The sequence below is a fragment of the Sebastes umbrosus genome, chromosome 7 (genome assembly GCF_015220745.1).
Source record: "Sebastes umbrosus isolate fSebUmb1 chromosome 7, fSebUmb1.pri, whole genome shotgun sequence".
Taxonomy (NCBI): domain Eukaryota; kingdom Metazoa; phylum Chordata; class Actinopteri; order Perciformes; family Sebastidae; genus Sebastes; species Sebastes umbrosus.
The window spans coordinates 30538760-30555790 of NC_051275.1; the positions used below are offsets into that span (position 1 = coordinate 30538760).

General features: G+C 38.5%; 1 protein-coding gene across 7 annotated transcripts in view; it reads right to left on the bottom strand.

Moving 5' to 3' along the window:
- pax3b (paired box 3b) overlaps window positions 1-17031 on the bottom strand; it is a 36830-nt gene extending 19799 nt beyond the window's left edge. For 4 of the 7 annotated variants that reach the window (XM_037776286.1, XM_037776288.1, XM_037776290.1 and 1 more), the window contains exons 1-4: window positions 16617-17031; window positions 14218-14453; window positions 13883-14012; window positions 12987-13130 (exon numbers count right to left, since the gene is read on the bottom strand). In XM_037776286.1, the coding sequence (XP_037632214.1) occupies window positions 12987-13130; window positions 13883-14012; window positions 14218-14453; window positions 16617-16701 (595 nt within the window). In that variant the 5' untranslated portion in view covers window positions 16702-17031. The remainder of the gene's footprint in view (window positions 1-12986; window positions 13131-13882; window positions 14013-14217; window positions 14454-16616) is intronic. The other 3 variants (XM_037776289.1, XM_037776293.1, XM_037776287.1) reach the window with 2 other exon arrangements.

A 17031-nucleotide genomic window follows, 5' to 3' on the forward strand; every position in this document is an offset into this window, starting at 1 on the left:
TGGCGTTACTTAAGTATGTAAGTTACATTACAAATAAATCAACGTTGACTTCTGATTTCACACGGGACATGAACGCCGGTCTCCTGGGTGAAAGTCCGGTATTACAGTGCATTACTTTTCGTAGGTATAGCTACGACCAGTGTATGAGAACAGCCTGCAGCTGTACTTACTCAAAAGTAAGTAATCAACCATCACGTGTTTGTGCCTTGTTTTCGGAAAACTACAAATTGCATTTATCAGTTTACTGTGAATGGTTAAAAGGTCAAAATAAGATGTAACAAATATTTATAATACAAAGATGTTGGAAAACTAGATCTTAAAAATACTATTCGCATGGCAACCGTTTACTGTCTTTTGTTTTGAGAAACTTTGTGTTTTCTCATATTTTTTCAAGAAGATCACTGCACTCCTACACATAAGATACTTTGAAAGTGAACAAAAACTTCACTTTCATGATCTGATCTGCTGCTTTTGGATATGGCTATTTGAAGGAAAAAAATCACAAAACCTGAAAATCAAGAGTCTATATGCATATACATATATGGCAACGTGTTACAACAACATATAAGCTCACTACTAAAAGTCACTATGGCTCTCAGGTAGTAAATGCAACTTGTTTAGGTGATGATAATTTTTCTGAGATTCTTAAATTTTGAAGTCACAAATTATACATTTTTAATATAACTATTTCTGGCAATTGCAACATAAACTCACAGTAACCTGCTGGATTTTTTAAGGACATATCAAAGCTTGGATTTCTGTAAAAACAACAACCTAAAATAAGTTTATTCAACTGCCACACGAATCACACATGTCTGCTTAAGCGTCACAAACACGCCTAAACTTCTACAATATAATGTAATGCAAATTAAAGTGGCAGGTGCCGAAGATTCACGGGGTGACACATGGGGTGTAAAAGGGTGTTTTGGTGGCAAACTTGTGCCAAGACGGAAGGCAGCCACCCAATCATCCTTGCAGCTCACTACTCCCCACAGCTTGGCTCATAAACACACACAAAGACTGCAGCACATGACCTTGTAAACCCACATCCACAGCGCTGGGCTTCCCCTGATTCTACATGCATTTTTAAGGCTACGTTAATCGAGCTTGTCAGCCCTGAGGCGTCTCCACTTCAGCATCCATTAACAGTATTCGCATGCCTTTTAGAGTGGTCAAGCAAACACACACACAATACATTCCAAAATGACCTTTGTAACGATGAAATATAATGCCAAGTCAGCATCAGGATATATATTACCTCTCTTGCTGAGACAAAGAGGAGGAGAGGGAAGAGAAGAAACCTTTCCCCTGCTCCCCGGATCTTTTCCAACCTTGTAAACCTGTGGTTTCAGAGTGCCCCGTTTGCCGTCATCGCCTCGCTATCCCTAAGATCTGATCACATCGATTTGGCACCGTCAAATAGCCTTGGCCAATCAAATTATCCACTCTAACCGTCATATCGCTGCCTGCCTGTATACATATGCTATATCTTAAAATGCTGTATTTATGGCCCCTGTAAACACTCCACTTCTCTCTGTATACTTTTGCTCCACCTCAGTTTAGAGGAGCGGGGGGTTGCAGACATGGCACTGGCTCTTGTCAGTTCATCGAAATATGAGAAAATATGAGCCTTAAAAGGGTAAAATTATCTGAGCAGGAGAAAGGCCTGGAAACGCAGCCTCGGCAAGATCGCCCGGGAGCCGAGGAGCATTAAGCCGCAAAATAAGAGAGGAGCAGTTGGAAGGGGGTGGGTGGGTGGAAGGGGTTAGAGGAGAAAAGAAAACTGTTTAATTTAACCAAACTGAAGCCCTGAGAGGCACACAGTGCACGGGACTCCAAGCCAAAACAACCTCCCCGGAGCCAAGAAAGCCCAAAATGGATCCCACCGTGCAACGCCATCCCAGGGAAGAGAAAAACAAGGAGGAGAGGAAGGAGGAGAATGGAGGATTTAGCTGAAACAGACTGTTGGAAAGACTTCAGCATTGCTGTTTTTGTAGGGGGGGTCGGATAGGGACACAAAGGCTTAAATATGTCCACTGCGACATGAGACACATTGAGTACGTATGCAAGTGTGTGTGAGAGACAGATAGAGAGGGAGTGAAAAGGGGATGTGTCAAACTTGGATTTTGGGGACTTGGGGGAATTGACTGACCATATGTGGACTATTTACACCCCTCTTCGGACATCCCAGTAACTCTTCTGGGGCTTTGGTTAATAGCGAGGGTAAATTGAGCCTGTGACACGTTGCCCCCCTTCTTCTCCACCTACCCCTCTCAAAAAAAAAAACACAAAACAAAAGGCAGAGGAGACAAACGCAGCATTTATTTGGGCGGGCCGACCACGCTGCTCCTATTCAGGAGCCGGGGGACTAAGTGACTGGCCGACTGCATTAAACAGTATATAGAAGTCAAGACAGGCAGATGCTGGGCCGGATAATGGCTTTACTGACAGCTTATGGACCCATCTGTGACTCTTTCTGGTGGGTTAAGAAAAAGATGGTGTGTGTGGATTTCTGTGAGTGGGAGGGGGGGTTGGAGGGCGAACTCACTTGACTTGCTAAGGAGGAGTTTCAACCTTCACAGCTGCCCTGTAAATGAGAGTGTGTACGTGTGTTGTGGGTTTTGCAGCATGGGATTGTGATTACACCAAAAAAAATGATGTGAGCAAACTGTCGTCAGTCACAGCCTTGTTATGCAACAAAAAAATGAGGTTTGAAGGAGTCTGAAGCTGTCGACAAAGAATTATGGGAGTTGTTAAGGATGTAGGGGGGATCAGGAAATGGTTACCTGTCATTTGTAGCTAAATGTGTTTCTAACCCTGCTTCCTGTGTAGCGCTGGGGGAGAGCGACCCTCCGTAGCCCTGTGACCCCTGCAGTGTCTTTTAACTCACAACTCAAGTCAGTGGGGCACTTGTTGAAATCCAACAAGGTGAGCTGTCATTCTCAATTTTCTTAGTTGACAAGGAGGATGTTTGACGGTTTCATCTCTCTACTGTCAAGCTGCCCCTGCTGACTACAGCAGCTATTCATCTTCCACATGAATTCATGTGGATTTTCAAGAAAATGTAAGGTTATCATCAACAACCAACGTATCCTCATACAACGGTTTGTATGATATCTTTTCATACGAATGTCTAGCAACACGTTTCAATTTCTGCTCGTTACATGCATACAGTCTTTTCAAAATAAACTTCCGTCCTCACAGGAAACAACTTCCTTAGGTTTATGCAAGAAAGCTACTTAGATAGGTTTAGGGAAAGACCGTGGTTTGGCTAAAAATAATTCCGTTGTGGCGTTACATAATTACGTAACTTACTTGGCAAATAAATCCACGTTGACTTCTGGTTTCACACGGGACACAAACGCCAGTCTCCTGGGCGAAAGTCTGGTATTTTTTGATCCACCCCGATCTCCTTCCTACGCGGCGTTTGCTACTCTTTATATTTCCTGGTTCGCGATTACGTGGCGTTACACACAAATTAATTTTGTGGGATATACACGTATTACAGTGCATTACTTTTCTTAGGTATAGCTACACTGTTGAGACCAGCCTGCAACAACACAAAAGCAGTCCATACAACTGTAGTTGTATGTCAAGTACTGTATGTTCCCCTTAAACAAAGCAAAGAATTGTAAAGTAAGGAATTTGATGCAAAAAAGTGCAAGATGCAAGTATAATAAGATCCAGTGAGCCATTTAGAACAGCAGTAATGTACTGTATAATGCTGCATTCATGTTACATGAGTGAGGGTAGATCCGAGTTTCCTACTTTTTACCTCAACGTTCAGATGGTAAATATTACTAAGGAACTCCTGGTTTGGCAGGGAATCCCTATTTAAACACGGAAATACCTGTAATCAAGTTCTACAGAGTGGGACATTCATTCAAAAAGCCTGAACAAAATTGATTATTTTCATCGCACACTGCATTTTGTAGCTTACACGCTGTAAAGCTCCAACACCAGTACGACTAAGCGTGAAACACAAAAAACACAATTCTGCGTCTGCTTGGTGCCTTCAAGATTGAGAGTGTGCAAAAGATATTCCCCACATGGCACGACTACAGCATAAACACACATTTTAAGTCTCTTTTCCGACGCGACACAAAAGCTTCTGGGCTAATTAGTTAACAAAGCTCTGAATGAAAGTCAAGCTTCATCGGTCAGGTGATTGACAGCTGCCTGTCCCTCCATCAGCAGCATCGATGCTGCATTTACTGGCCTCTGGCTGGCCTCTGCAAACTTTGACACTCAACCCATAACCCCCCGATACACACACGTTAAAAACAACCCAGACAGATGCATGAGAGGAAAACGCACATTCTTCCTTACTTTCTCAGAAACACGCACAAACACACTCATGCACATTAAAAAACAACCTCTCTCCCCCCTTTCCCCCCAGCTGTTGTGCCTATAGTGCATACTTGCAGCAGATAAAGAGGGGCCTTATTCTAAGGCGAGCCATTCTACTTGACCTTCGCTGGGCCTTTTCACTCTTTCACTCCCTTCAAACCGTCTTTGGGGCTCGCTCACTCTCAGCTCAATGTGGCTAGTCCATCACGGGTGAAGGCTGGGGCGCTACAGCGGGTCTTGAAGGGGGAATACCCCAAATACCCCTTCCCCCCCTACACACACATGCACATACACACACACGCACAAGCCCCCTCCCTCTCAGAAATCACCCCGACTTCAAAGTTGGTGTGCATTCATTAATTGCCCTTTGAATTGATATCAGAGGGTCACAATAAGAGTGTGAAAGGAAAAAGAGGCTTTAATGAAGCATAGAGCAGCCATTCATTTGCAGATAACTATGTTTTCATGCTTGAATAGTCATCATGCATGGGCTTATTAGAAAAAACCCACGAGAGAGGGAGGAGAGCAGGATGAGGAGAGAGGGACGGAGAGACGGAGAGAGCCCCGGGGTAGAGGAGAGTGATTTGGTGCTCGCCACTTGGCCCTCGTGCCCCCCTTTGCCCTCGTGCCCAGGGACTCACTGAGTGACACATTCATTCTTTCAACGGACAGACAGAGCCCTCTTCACCAGACACTTGGCTCAGGCCAGTAATAGCCAATAGCTATTATAAGACCCGATCGAGAGCTTATTGGTTCTGTCTTTGTTAGATTTGATGAGACAGAAACTGCAACTGGCAACTTTTTAGGGCTAAAACTACAGAATATTTTCATTGTTAATTAATGAGCTGGTTATTTTCTCGACTATTCGATCAATCGTTTGGTGTATAAAATGGTAGAAAATTTAAAAAGAAATGCAAATTTAAATTTTATAAAGTCCAAGGTGTTGCCGTCTGTCTTGTTTTGTCCGATCACCAGTCCAAAACCCAAATATATTACAGATAAAAGCACCAAATCCTCACAATGGAGAAGCAGAATTTTGAGAAAGACCTTTAAGAAGCTGGAATCAGAGAATTATCCGTATTATTATTATTGATCAATCGTTGCAACTCTAAATCCATTACCAAAATAGTTGCCTATTATCATCATCATGTTGAATACTCTACATAGTTAAAACAGTGTGTTCTTGTATGATTGCTAACTCTGCTGACTCGTTTTGTATATCAGAGCACTGCTTGAAAAGCCACTGTAAGTGAGACAACAAGGCAAAACAGTTATGACTATTCATTTAGTAGACTATGCAAAAACATATAATTATGAGCAACTGGAAATATATGAAAGAAGTTACTTGCAAATATTCTCATTTTCAATGAACACTTTATAGTCTAAGTACTTAAACGTTCTTCAGATAACAACTGCAAACAGCTGGAGTACAAAAGCTGATAGAAAAGTCAGTGCAAACACCATCATAAACACACTAAACACACTGCTCCGTCTGTGCCCTCAGCCCATTATCTGCCTCAACCTCTGCTCCCTCGCTCCGACCTATCACTCCTCTTCCCTCCGTCCTCTCTTTCCTCTCCTCCTCCTCTCTTCTGCCCTGGCACTGATCCAGCGGTTTGCCCACATATTACATTTTGCAGCACGCCATCCTTCACCCCGAGTGGCAGAGAAGCCCAAGTTCTTCATTCACTTGCATTATTTACACAAACAAAGTCTTACTCCGTTTCTGTGACAAAGCCAGCTAAATCTTTATGGCTCTTTCATGTATTGTCTGCTCACGGTTCCCTTTTGTCCCCCGGCCATTGGCCTGGGCCCTGGATACAATGAGCCCGGGGGAATGGAGGCAGATTGAAGGAATGCGCCTCAATAAACCTAATTATGACATGATGACTGCGCTCACCATGGTAGGGGTTTTTCAAAGATCCTGGGCTTATTCAATTAGCCCTTTCCAGGATCCCCTTTCACCAAATAAAGTTATCCCTTTGACTGTTTGCATTGCAGAGTGGAATGTGTATGTGTGTGTACGCAAGTGGTTGTGTGTGCGCACACACGGCCAGCCTAAATGGAAATGTATCGGCCCTCAACAAGGCTCCTCTGTATTATCTGGCTAATTTCACCTAACTAAGTACGGACTCTAAAAGATACACTGTGAAAATGTGGAGCAGGAGGAGGGAGGAGGCGGGGACACCGTGACTGTTTTAATCATTAACTTTGTCTCCAGGGTTAATTACTATGATGCTGGGAGTTTGGTACAGCTCAGCAACAGGCCTGGAGGGCCAGTGGTACTGCCAGATATATAAATATTTAATACAACATGGAGCGAGGGAGGAATTTATTTCTGGTTTTAACTTTACTTTGGGAATTTGCAAGAAAATGTGGTTTAAATTTGTATTCATTTGTCAAAAGATAGGCCTTTAGATTACAATTTAATTATTATCATTCAATGTTTATTATTTGGCCAACAGGCTGTGTATAGTAGAGTTTAAAATAACTCTTTCTGACCATAGAACTGTGAATATTTTTGCTCTAAGGCCATCAAGAAAGTCAGAAAAGTAGCCAACTGGTATTTGAAAAACAGGGCTAAAAGTTTTGATTTGCATGTTATTCATCAGATAGAAATTTCATGAAGTCCAAAGTGTCGTCATCTGTCTTGTTTTGTCCGATCACAAGTCTAAAATCCAAATATATTAGAGATAAAAGCACCAAATCCTCACAATGGAGAAGCTGAAACCAAAACATTTTTGCTCACAAAAAGACCTAAATAATAAATCCATTTAGGGCTGCAACTACGATTATTTTCTCGATTAATCGATTAGTTGTTTGGTCTATAAAACGTCCGAAAATGGTGAAAAAATGTGGATCAGTGTTTCCCAAAGCCCAAGATGATGTCCTCAAATTTCTTGTTTTGTCCACAACTCAAAGTATGGTAGTTTGGTGTTATTTCCTTAGCTGATAATATATATTAATTCAAGACATCTTCTATTGAAAAATTACAACAAATAAGTGTTGCTCCAAAGCAGAGAGCTTCACAAGTACAAAGATAGAAGGTGGTGGCCAAAAATAGCAAATAAAAAAATATTTAAATTAGAATTAATCAGGTCTAGTTTCTGCAATCAACATTTTGAAATCGCAACTGAAGTTGATATATCCTCCTGGGAACAGAGTTAAAAAAAAGTGTCTTGCAATTACTTTTTTTTTTTTGATTTCCTTCCTAATTAGGGTTAAAAGAAAATCTTAACAATTTAGGCTTGTTAAACTTTATTTTTATTGTCCACTGTATAGTGGACTACAGGACTATTTCAGTGTGAAAAGACTGAAAAAAATGAACAGATTATGGCTGTAGAGTAATATTAAACCAAGAATACATTCAAATTGATTAAAAAAGAACGCATGCCATATCACTGGAAAGCCTAGGATGTCCTCTTTACAATAATACACCAGGGGTTGATAGAGTAGGTCAAAAGAGTAAGAGGATATGCATGTGGACAAAATGTCCACTACAGAGGACACATGTCAATGGGCTGGGTCTCGGGAGGATAAGATGTGCCATTTTACATGTTGATAAAGGCACCCACACATATTTGAGAGGAAGAATAAAACAGACAAGTTAGTAAGAAACAGTTTAGGTCGCCAATACAAGATATAATTTAGATTTATTGCTGGATCTTTATATAAAAAAAAGCTGCATACTTTTTGTGGGGTTTATTTTTTTTTTTTTCAGTAAACTTTGAATAACTTTCTGTTGCATTTGTAATGTCAGAGCTTTAGAACAGAAAAAGGCAACATTGTCCCATTCTGCAGCTTTTGATGAATCCTAATTGTTGTGTTTGTCATAATATTCAGACTGTAATTGGCTCCACAAAGTTTCTAATTAAGTTTTAAATTAACAGCAATTGTTTACAGTGTAGTTTCTGCAATCATGTTGAAATTGCAACTGCATATATTTAGAATAAAACCGCAAAAGGTTAATAAAGAACTTAATTAATATGAAACTTTGTGGAGCTGGAGTGAGTCTCCTCGGTGCGCTCCGGAGGATGGAGATCAGATATGAGACTTGCTGCGCGCCGCAGGCTGAGAGAGAGAACCAGAGAGACGGAGTAGGAAACAGAGGGAGAGGGGCGGTGTTGCTCTCCAGATGAAAGTGAGATGAAATAAAAGAGTCGATTTAATCTGCTTGAAGAGATTTGGAGAGCAAGTGGAGGAGGGGGGTGAGTTTTGGGAGTTGTGGACGGGTGGCCGGGGCCCCCATTGTGGAGCTGCGCTCCGGGCCAGACCGGGGCTCTCCGGGGAGAACATTGGTCCCCATTCACCAAAACCACTCTTTAATACACTCCCTCCGTCATTAAATGTGACATAGCACAATATCGACATCATTTAGAAGACATTATTAATGTTCGCGAGGGCATGGCCCTGGATTCATCAAAGAATCAATAATAGATCATGAGTTACAGGCTGTATTATTAGACATCACCCTTCAAGGCAGAGGAGGGCCACTTGGTTTTTGGTGGCCAATTACAGTCTGAATATTATGACAAACACAACAATTAGGATTCATCAAAAGTTGCAGAATCGGACAATGTTGCTTTTTTTCTGTTCTAAAGCTCTGACATTACAAATGCAACAGAAAGTTATTCAAAGTTTACTGAAAAAAATAAATAATAAACTCCACAAAAAGTATGCAACTTTTTAATATAAAGATCCTGCAATGAAATCTATTGTTTTGTCCACAACTCAGTAGTTTTGTGTTATTTCATTTGCTGATAATATATATTAACACAAGATATTTTGTATTTATTATTATTATTATTATTATTATTATTTATTCACTTTTAATATAAAGATCCTGCAATAAATCTAAATTATAGCTTGTATTTGCGACCTATAAACTGTGTCTTACTAACTTGTCTGTTTTTCTCTTGCACTGGGTGCCTTTATCAACATCTAAAATGCCACATCTTATATCAACTTCAATGCTTATTCGTGTGCGCGCACGTGTCTATCTGCTTGTGCGCAGGTTTTGGGTGCGAGCACGCATCCTTGGCTCAAAACGTGAGTGGATTTCAGAGGCCTCAATTGTCATCGTGAATGGCAGTGGGCTTCTTTAGCCGACCCCAATAGGAAACATTTTGTAGGTGAAAACGGCCATTTTCCCCTCGCTGAACGCTCCCTGAATAATTCATCCTTCATTGCGGCTTCACAGTGTGTTTTGTCGGGGCTTTTCTCTGCTGAAGCTTTTTTTCCTCTGACTGAATTATAAACAGGTTGCCTTCTTCTTCTTCTTCTTCTTCTTTAAGCAGTGGCCAAAGCTGTTTCCAAGCTGGCCTTTTGTCCGCGCGCAGCCCAAGCGTGAGCCCCAAATAGACTCTCGCGCTTTTGTCTCCCAAGTTCATCCTCGAGCGTCCCGTTGTGCGCGCGAGGCGTGTCTTTGTGAGGACTTGGAAACCGTTGAACAAATGTTTGATCAACTCATCTGGGGGACATTTTGTCTCTTCAGAGACCTAGAGTCCTTTATCTCTCCTCCCATGTTTCACTGATGCGCGGACGGAGAAGGTGCTGCAGGGAAATGGAGGATGCATGTGGACATGCTGCTGCATGTGGACATTTGGACGTTTTACGCATGACGTCCACATGCACGTCATGCGTAAAACGTTTTAAAAAGTGATGATTTGAACAAGTCATTTTGGATGGCCGTTTAGTCTCTGGTGCTCGAGGTAGACTGTGACAGATTAAAGGTCCCATATTGTAAAAAGGTAGATTTTCAGGTCTATAATAATATAAAAACCTAAAAAAAAATAATAATAACCTGCATCTTCAACTAGTCAAAACAGGCGTAACAATTTAAAGTGCCACACGTTGTTGGTCCTGGCTGTTTGGAATCAGTTTGTTTTATGAATACACTTTTTAAAGGTAGCCTAACTTACTCAATGGTGTGTTTTTTAACCACTAAAAGCGCTATGGAGCAATATTTAACTTTAATGCTTACACTTTAGCCAATCAACATTAATCAGAAACCGATGGCAACAATTATAGACTGTTATTAAAGGTCCCATATTGTAAAAAGTGAGATTTTCAGGTCTTATATTATAAAACAGGTTTAAGTGATATAAAAATACTGTGAAAGTATCGAAGCGCTCAATACACAGAGAAATGCACACAGCCCGTATTCAGAAATTGTGCGTTTGAAACAAGCCGTTATGGGCTTTCTGTCCATTTGTGATGTCACAAATATACAATATTTAGACCATTATACGGTTTTAAACGTAAACATTCTAAATGTGTCCCAGTTTATTCCTGGTTGCAGTGTATGTAAATAACATCAGCTGACAGGAAGTAAACATGGACCCAAACTGTTGCCAGGCAATTCAATTCCGTTGAAATGCACTAAAACTGAGCGTTTCAGACAAAGGGTAAATACAGGTATATTCAGGCAGACAGTATGAGGAAAATAAACGTTTTTTTAACATTAAAGCATGTAAACATGTTCTAGTAGAAACACAAAATACAAGTATGAACCTGAAAATGAGCACGATATGGGACCTTTAAGTGACTAAATTATATTGTTAAAATAGGCCTATGAAATATTTAGTCGGCATTTATAAACTTTACGCAGCTCTAAAGTTACACTGAGGGGGAATTATCACAACTATTATCACCTCTAGTGTTTTCCACAGGAATAACCCTGCCACATTTCAAATTACACTGCCACACACTAAAAAGTAGCCTATAATTAACTTTTCCAAAGTGAAAAGAAAAATATCTTTAATTGATTTCATCCCTTTAAGGATGATGAGCACATTATTGGTACAGTTTGGTTTCTACAAAGGACACAAACTCACCAGCAAGACGAGGAGAAGATGGATCCATTATGGAGGTTAGTAATTTGGGAAGTGCCAAATTAAAGCGTGACGAATTTCCACTCTAATGACGTAGGCAAAAAGTAAAGTAATGACACTGAAAATGGGCTAAATAGACCTAAAAGAGCAAACCGCTCTCAAATCTCCAATTAGGCTTCTGTCTGTGGAACTGCAATGATGGAAATATGTTTTATTTCTTGGCTTGCAACACATATATCCAACCACTTTATACAGTTCTTTAAAAGAGTCTTTGTTAGCAGAAGGGGGATTTTTTCTTAAAAAAGAATAAACTTTTTGATTCCACTTGTTTCGAAATATCCCTTTTAAAAACTTAATTTATCGTTTAAATCCACTGGAAAAGGAACTAAAACTTTAAATTGCATTGAAAAAAAAGTTATCTAAGTCATCTGATTTCACTTTTTAAATAAAAATGTGTTTTTTGTTTTGTGAGCTTGTGCAGGTGCTCACTTTTTACAGTGGACACTGTCTTCTGAAACACTAATAAAAATTGATTTGCTGCATAAAATAATAGCCAAACTATAAGCACACAGCCTGCCAAACAATGGGCCAAGAGAAAAGTGTTTCCATAATTTATTAAAGGCAATAAATATAGTGGATGGATTTATAATGTTGGACGGCTTCTCTCTTTGTAAATCGTTTTTTGTTTTTTTTAAATATGTGCATCCTAATATGCAGACTTTACTGTAACATGGCTATTCTGCGTTTAAAGCACTGAACCGTCACCTGCTGTTTGATTTACTGGATATGGCCTCATGGGAAAAGCATTAGCAGCAAAGATATGGTCGATAAAGAATTCCTAACAAAAGGAGGACACACACTCTCCACCCCCAATCCAACAACTTTACAGCATGCTCAAACTCCACAGAGAAGCCAGTTACACGACTAAATAAACCTTTCTCCTTTAAAGCTGCTAAGAAGCAATCAACAGGTTGGAGGTGCTGAAGTGTTTCCTTGAATAGGTTTCCCTGCAAAATGGGACATGTATTCCTCTATAATTTAATACAGCTGGATAAATAGTCTCTTAAAGGTCCCATATCGTGCTCATTTTCAGGTTCATACTTGTATTTTGTGTTTCTACTAGAACATGTTTACGTGCTGTAATGTTAAAAAAAAAACTTTATTTTCCTCATACTGTCAGCCTGAATATGCCTGTATTCACCCTCTGACTGAAACGCTCCGTTTTAGTGCATTTTGACGGAATTGCAACAGAATTCCGTTGCTAGGCAACAGCTTGGGTCCATGTTTACTTCCTGTCAGCTGATGCCATTCACATACACTGCAACCAGGAATAAACTGTGACACATTTAGAATGTTTATGTTTAAAATTGTGTCAAGGGTCTAAATATTGTATATTCGTGACGTCACGAATGGGCAGAAATCCTTGCAGCTTGTTTCAAATGCAGAGTTTCTGAATACGGGCTGTGTGTATTTCCATGTGGATTGAGTGTTTCGTTACTTTCACAGTATTTATATAGGACTTAAGCCTGCTTTATAATTAAAAAAAACATGAAAATCTCACTTTTTCATAATATGGGACCTTTAAGTTTTCACTTTCTTATAATATTTCCCAAAGCACATCCCAAACAGACAGCTTAGCAATTATGTAAATACAAATTATAACACACTTCCTCACATATGGACTCAGTAAGATGGTATCTGATCAAACATGCGCTCTAACGTGTGTGTCACTGATATGAAGCTATAAAGTTAACAGCCAACTATTCTCTCCCACAATATAATAAGAGTATATAGTTTACTCACATCTGTCTCCTAAGATGCCCTCGATGCTGTGTTTGGCCCTCCGGTCGTTCTCCTCCAACTCTTTCCTCTCGATTTCCTCTTCATCCTCCTCTTCATCGCCTTTGCCTCCGAACTTACTCCGCATGGTGCGACTGATGGAGCTCACTGACAAAAAGTTCGTTCAAAAAAGTAGAAATTACAAACAGAGAAATATGGTATAAGTAATAATAATAATAAACAATGACACTCACAACTTAAAATAAGTGACATTACATTAAAATATGACAAAATATATAGGCCATTGATCTGAAACAAACAAATAAATAAATAAATAATAAAGTTGTCTCTAAAAAACAAAACTCTGAAAGAAACGGTAGATTTGTGAAAGGGGAAACGTTTTTTTTCTTTACTTATTTTTTTATTATTATTATTTAAAAAAACAAACATTTAAAATAAGCTATATGATAACCTGTTGTGGAAGAAGTTAAAATGTATAGAATATAAAGAAATAAGAAAATATAGAATGTAAAAGTACACGTCAAAAAATGTAAATATAATGATAATAATAATAATAATAATAATAATAATAATGATAATGATGATGATGATGATGATGATGATGATGATAATAATAATAATAATAATAATGATGATGATAATAATAATAATAATAATAATAATAATAATGATAATGATGATGATGATGATGATGATGATAATAATAATAATAATGATGATGATAATAATAATAATAATAATAATAATAATAATAATGATAATGATGATGATGATGATGATGATGATGATAATAATAATAATAATAATGATGATGATAATAATAATAATAATAATAATAATAATAATAATAATAATAATAATAAAATATAATTAATTAATTCATGTCTGCCCTTTTTTACCTGAAGGAACGTTGTTGCGGTCACATATCCCATCCTTCAGTAATTTATCCCGAATCTCCCAGCTAAACATACCCGGGTTTTCCCGCTTGTATTCTTCTATTCTCTTGTCTACGTCCGGCGTTGTTCCCTGCTTCAAAAGGTCAGAAAAGTCGCAGTGTTTATTCACTTTGTTGTGGCCCTTAGGGCACAATGCATACAATACCTTTATAACATAGAAATTCAATAAAAATGAAAAAAAGTTCATATTTTTGTTAAGAATTCAACAATCAACATGAATGTATATATAAAAAAAAACATGTATATAATATATGATGTGTTTTCTCTGGTCTATATACCTTGGGTTTGCTGCCGCCGATGGCCCCTGGTCTGATGGAGCCCGTCTCCTGGTACCGGCACAGGATTTTGGACACGCAGCCGTGAGAGACCCGGAGCTGTCTGGAGATGACGCACGGCCTGATGCCGTGGTGGGCCATCTCCACGATCTTATGTCGGATGTGGTTGGGCAAAGGTCTGCCGTTTATGAAAACTCCTCCGAGCTGGTTCACACGGCCTTGACCCAGCGGAGTAGACACTACATTCAACCAAAACATGATAAGAGTCACCAAAGTGATCCAGTCAGTGCATGCAAGTTTTAATTGATCCCAAATGTAACTCAATACACCAATAACAAGATATTATAGAAAGAAGCAGCACTTGCATTTAACTGCTCCAAAAACAATACATATCTTTACGCAATAACTTATAAAAGTACGTTTATCCCACTAAAACACTTGAATTATTTGTGAAAATACAAAATATAATGTGAAAAGCCTAATTATTTAGCCTGCAAACAAGCAACTATTTTTACGCAATAACTCATAAACAGTTATAAAAGTAGGCATATCCCATTAAAACACTTGCATTATTCATAAAAATGCAAAATATAATATTAATAGCCCAATTATGTCAAATAGACTGCAAACAAGTTTGCAAAAAGTTGCTAAAATTACACCAACAATTGCGAAGAAAAAAACAGTAAAATAAGCTACCCAGGTGGGGGATAAAAAAAAAGCATATTCAAGTAAGATGTAGTCCAGTGCTGTAAAACTTTTAGGACGTACAACTGTACAAAGTGTGTGTGTGTTTAAGATGAGGTTTGGTACATTTAATCAAAATATGAGAGTCGCCAAAGTGATCAAGTCAGTGCGTAATGTTATAGAGAAGTTTTAATTGATCCCAAATGTAACTCAATACACCAATAACAAGAGATTATAGAAAGAAGCAGCAGTTTTATTTAACTGCTCCAAAAACAATAACTATTTTTGCACAATAACTCATATACAGCTATAAAAGTACGCATATCTCATTAAAACACTTGCATTATTTAAGAAAATACATAATATAATATTAACAGCCCAATTATGTCAAATAGTTTGCAAACAAGTTTGCTAAAAGTTGCTAAAATTACAACAATGTGAGGAAAAAAACAGTAAAATAAGCTACCAAGATGGGGGATAAAAATAATGAATAGTCAAGTAAGATGTAGTCCAGTGCTATACAACTTTTAGGACCTATAACTGTACAAAGTTTGTGTTTTTAAACTGATTAAATACTCATTTTAACAGTCTCTTCTGCACTATATTCGCTTTTTCTTAATAGTCGTGTATCACAGCTGTTACCCTGCACTATATTCAGTTTTAACAGTTTTCTTCCTCTCCTTGTATTTTTATATCTGGTATATTTTTTTGTACTTTTTGCTACTAACTTTTTTACTGCCTTTTTACTAACATGTTTTGCACTATGGAACTGTGATGCTGGAAACTTGAATTTCCCTCGGGATCAATAAAGTTACTATCTATCTATCTATCTATATGATGTTTCTGGATCAATACTGCTGCATTAATGTATATGTTGCATTTTACTGCTGTAGATGTTTTTAATTCATAGTGTAATCTACAGCAATGCATCATATTCTACCACGTATCTCTGAAAAGTCAACTTTTCATAGTGACAGAAAAACAGCCCTGTTTTCAGCTTTGTGATGATGCATTTTTTTCAGCTGATCCAAGAGGCTTTTTAAATAGTTTATTTAGGTTAACAAATAGGGGTATTTTCTCAACTCATAAAGGAACACGTATATTTGGTTTATTTTTTTGTACTTTGCACTACTAACTTTTTTACTGCCTTTTTACTAACATGTTTGCACTATGGAACTGTGATGCTGGAAACTTGAATTTCCCTCAATAAAGTTACTATCTATCTATCTATAACCTGCAAACAAGTTTGTTAAAAGTTGCTAAAATTACACAAAAAATGTGAGGTTAAAAAACAGTAAAATAAGCAACCAAGGTGGGGATAAAGAAATAATGAATAGTCAAGTAAGATGTAGTCCAGTGCTAAAAAACTTTTAGGACCTATAACTGTACAAAGAGTGTGTTTTTAAGCTGAGGTTTGGTACAAGACTGGATTAAATTGCATTACTAACTTTTTTACTGCCTTTTTACTAACATGTTTTGCACTATGGAACTGTGATACTGGAAACTTGAATTTCCCTCGTGATCAATAGAGTTACTATCTATCTATCTATCTATCTATCTATCTATCTATCCATCTATCTATCTATCTATCTATCTATCTAAATGGCTACATAAAAGTAGCCTAAAAGTGACTTTTGACTAACTAGTAACATATCTTCCATCAACATCCAGCTGGCTGTATACCCTTCTCCTTTTGGCAATGTGATGCTTTACGTTACCTTCCAGTGGGAATCCACTGCGGGGGTAGTTCTGAGCCAGATGGGGTCGCATCATCCTGGGTATTGACCCAGCCAACGCAGTCATACCTCCAACACCCCAGTAAATACCTCCTCCTAACGGGGAGGCTGCAGCTGCTGCTCCAACACCGACTTTTGCAGCAGGATTTCGCCTGTGAGGAAGCTTCCTGGACGGTTTTTAGCCTCGGTTAGCTGCAGTGCGTCCTGGGACAGCCACAAACAAGCCTCTGGAGGAGTCAAATGACAAAAAAAAATGAAGAAAATTGTATTTTGGGGTGTTAAAAAGAGTTAGTTTCTCGGTCTTCTTGGTTTTATTCGCCAGTATTCGGGTTGTTGTAAGTGTAGGCGGTGTAAGCATGAAAAATATTGTTGTTGTTGTTTGTTGACACCGGTTCAA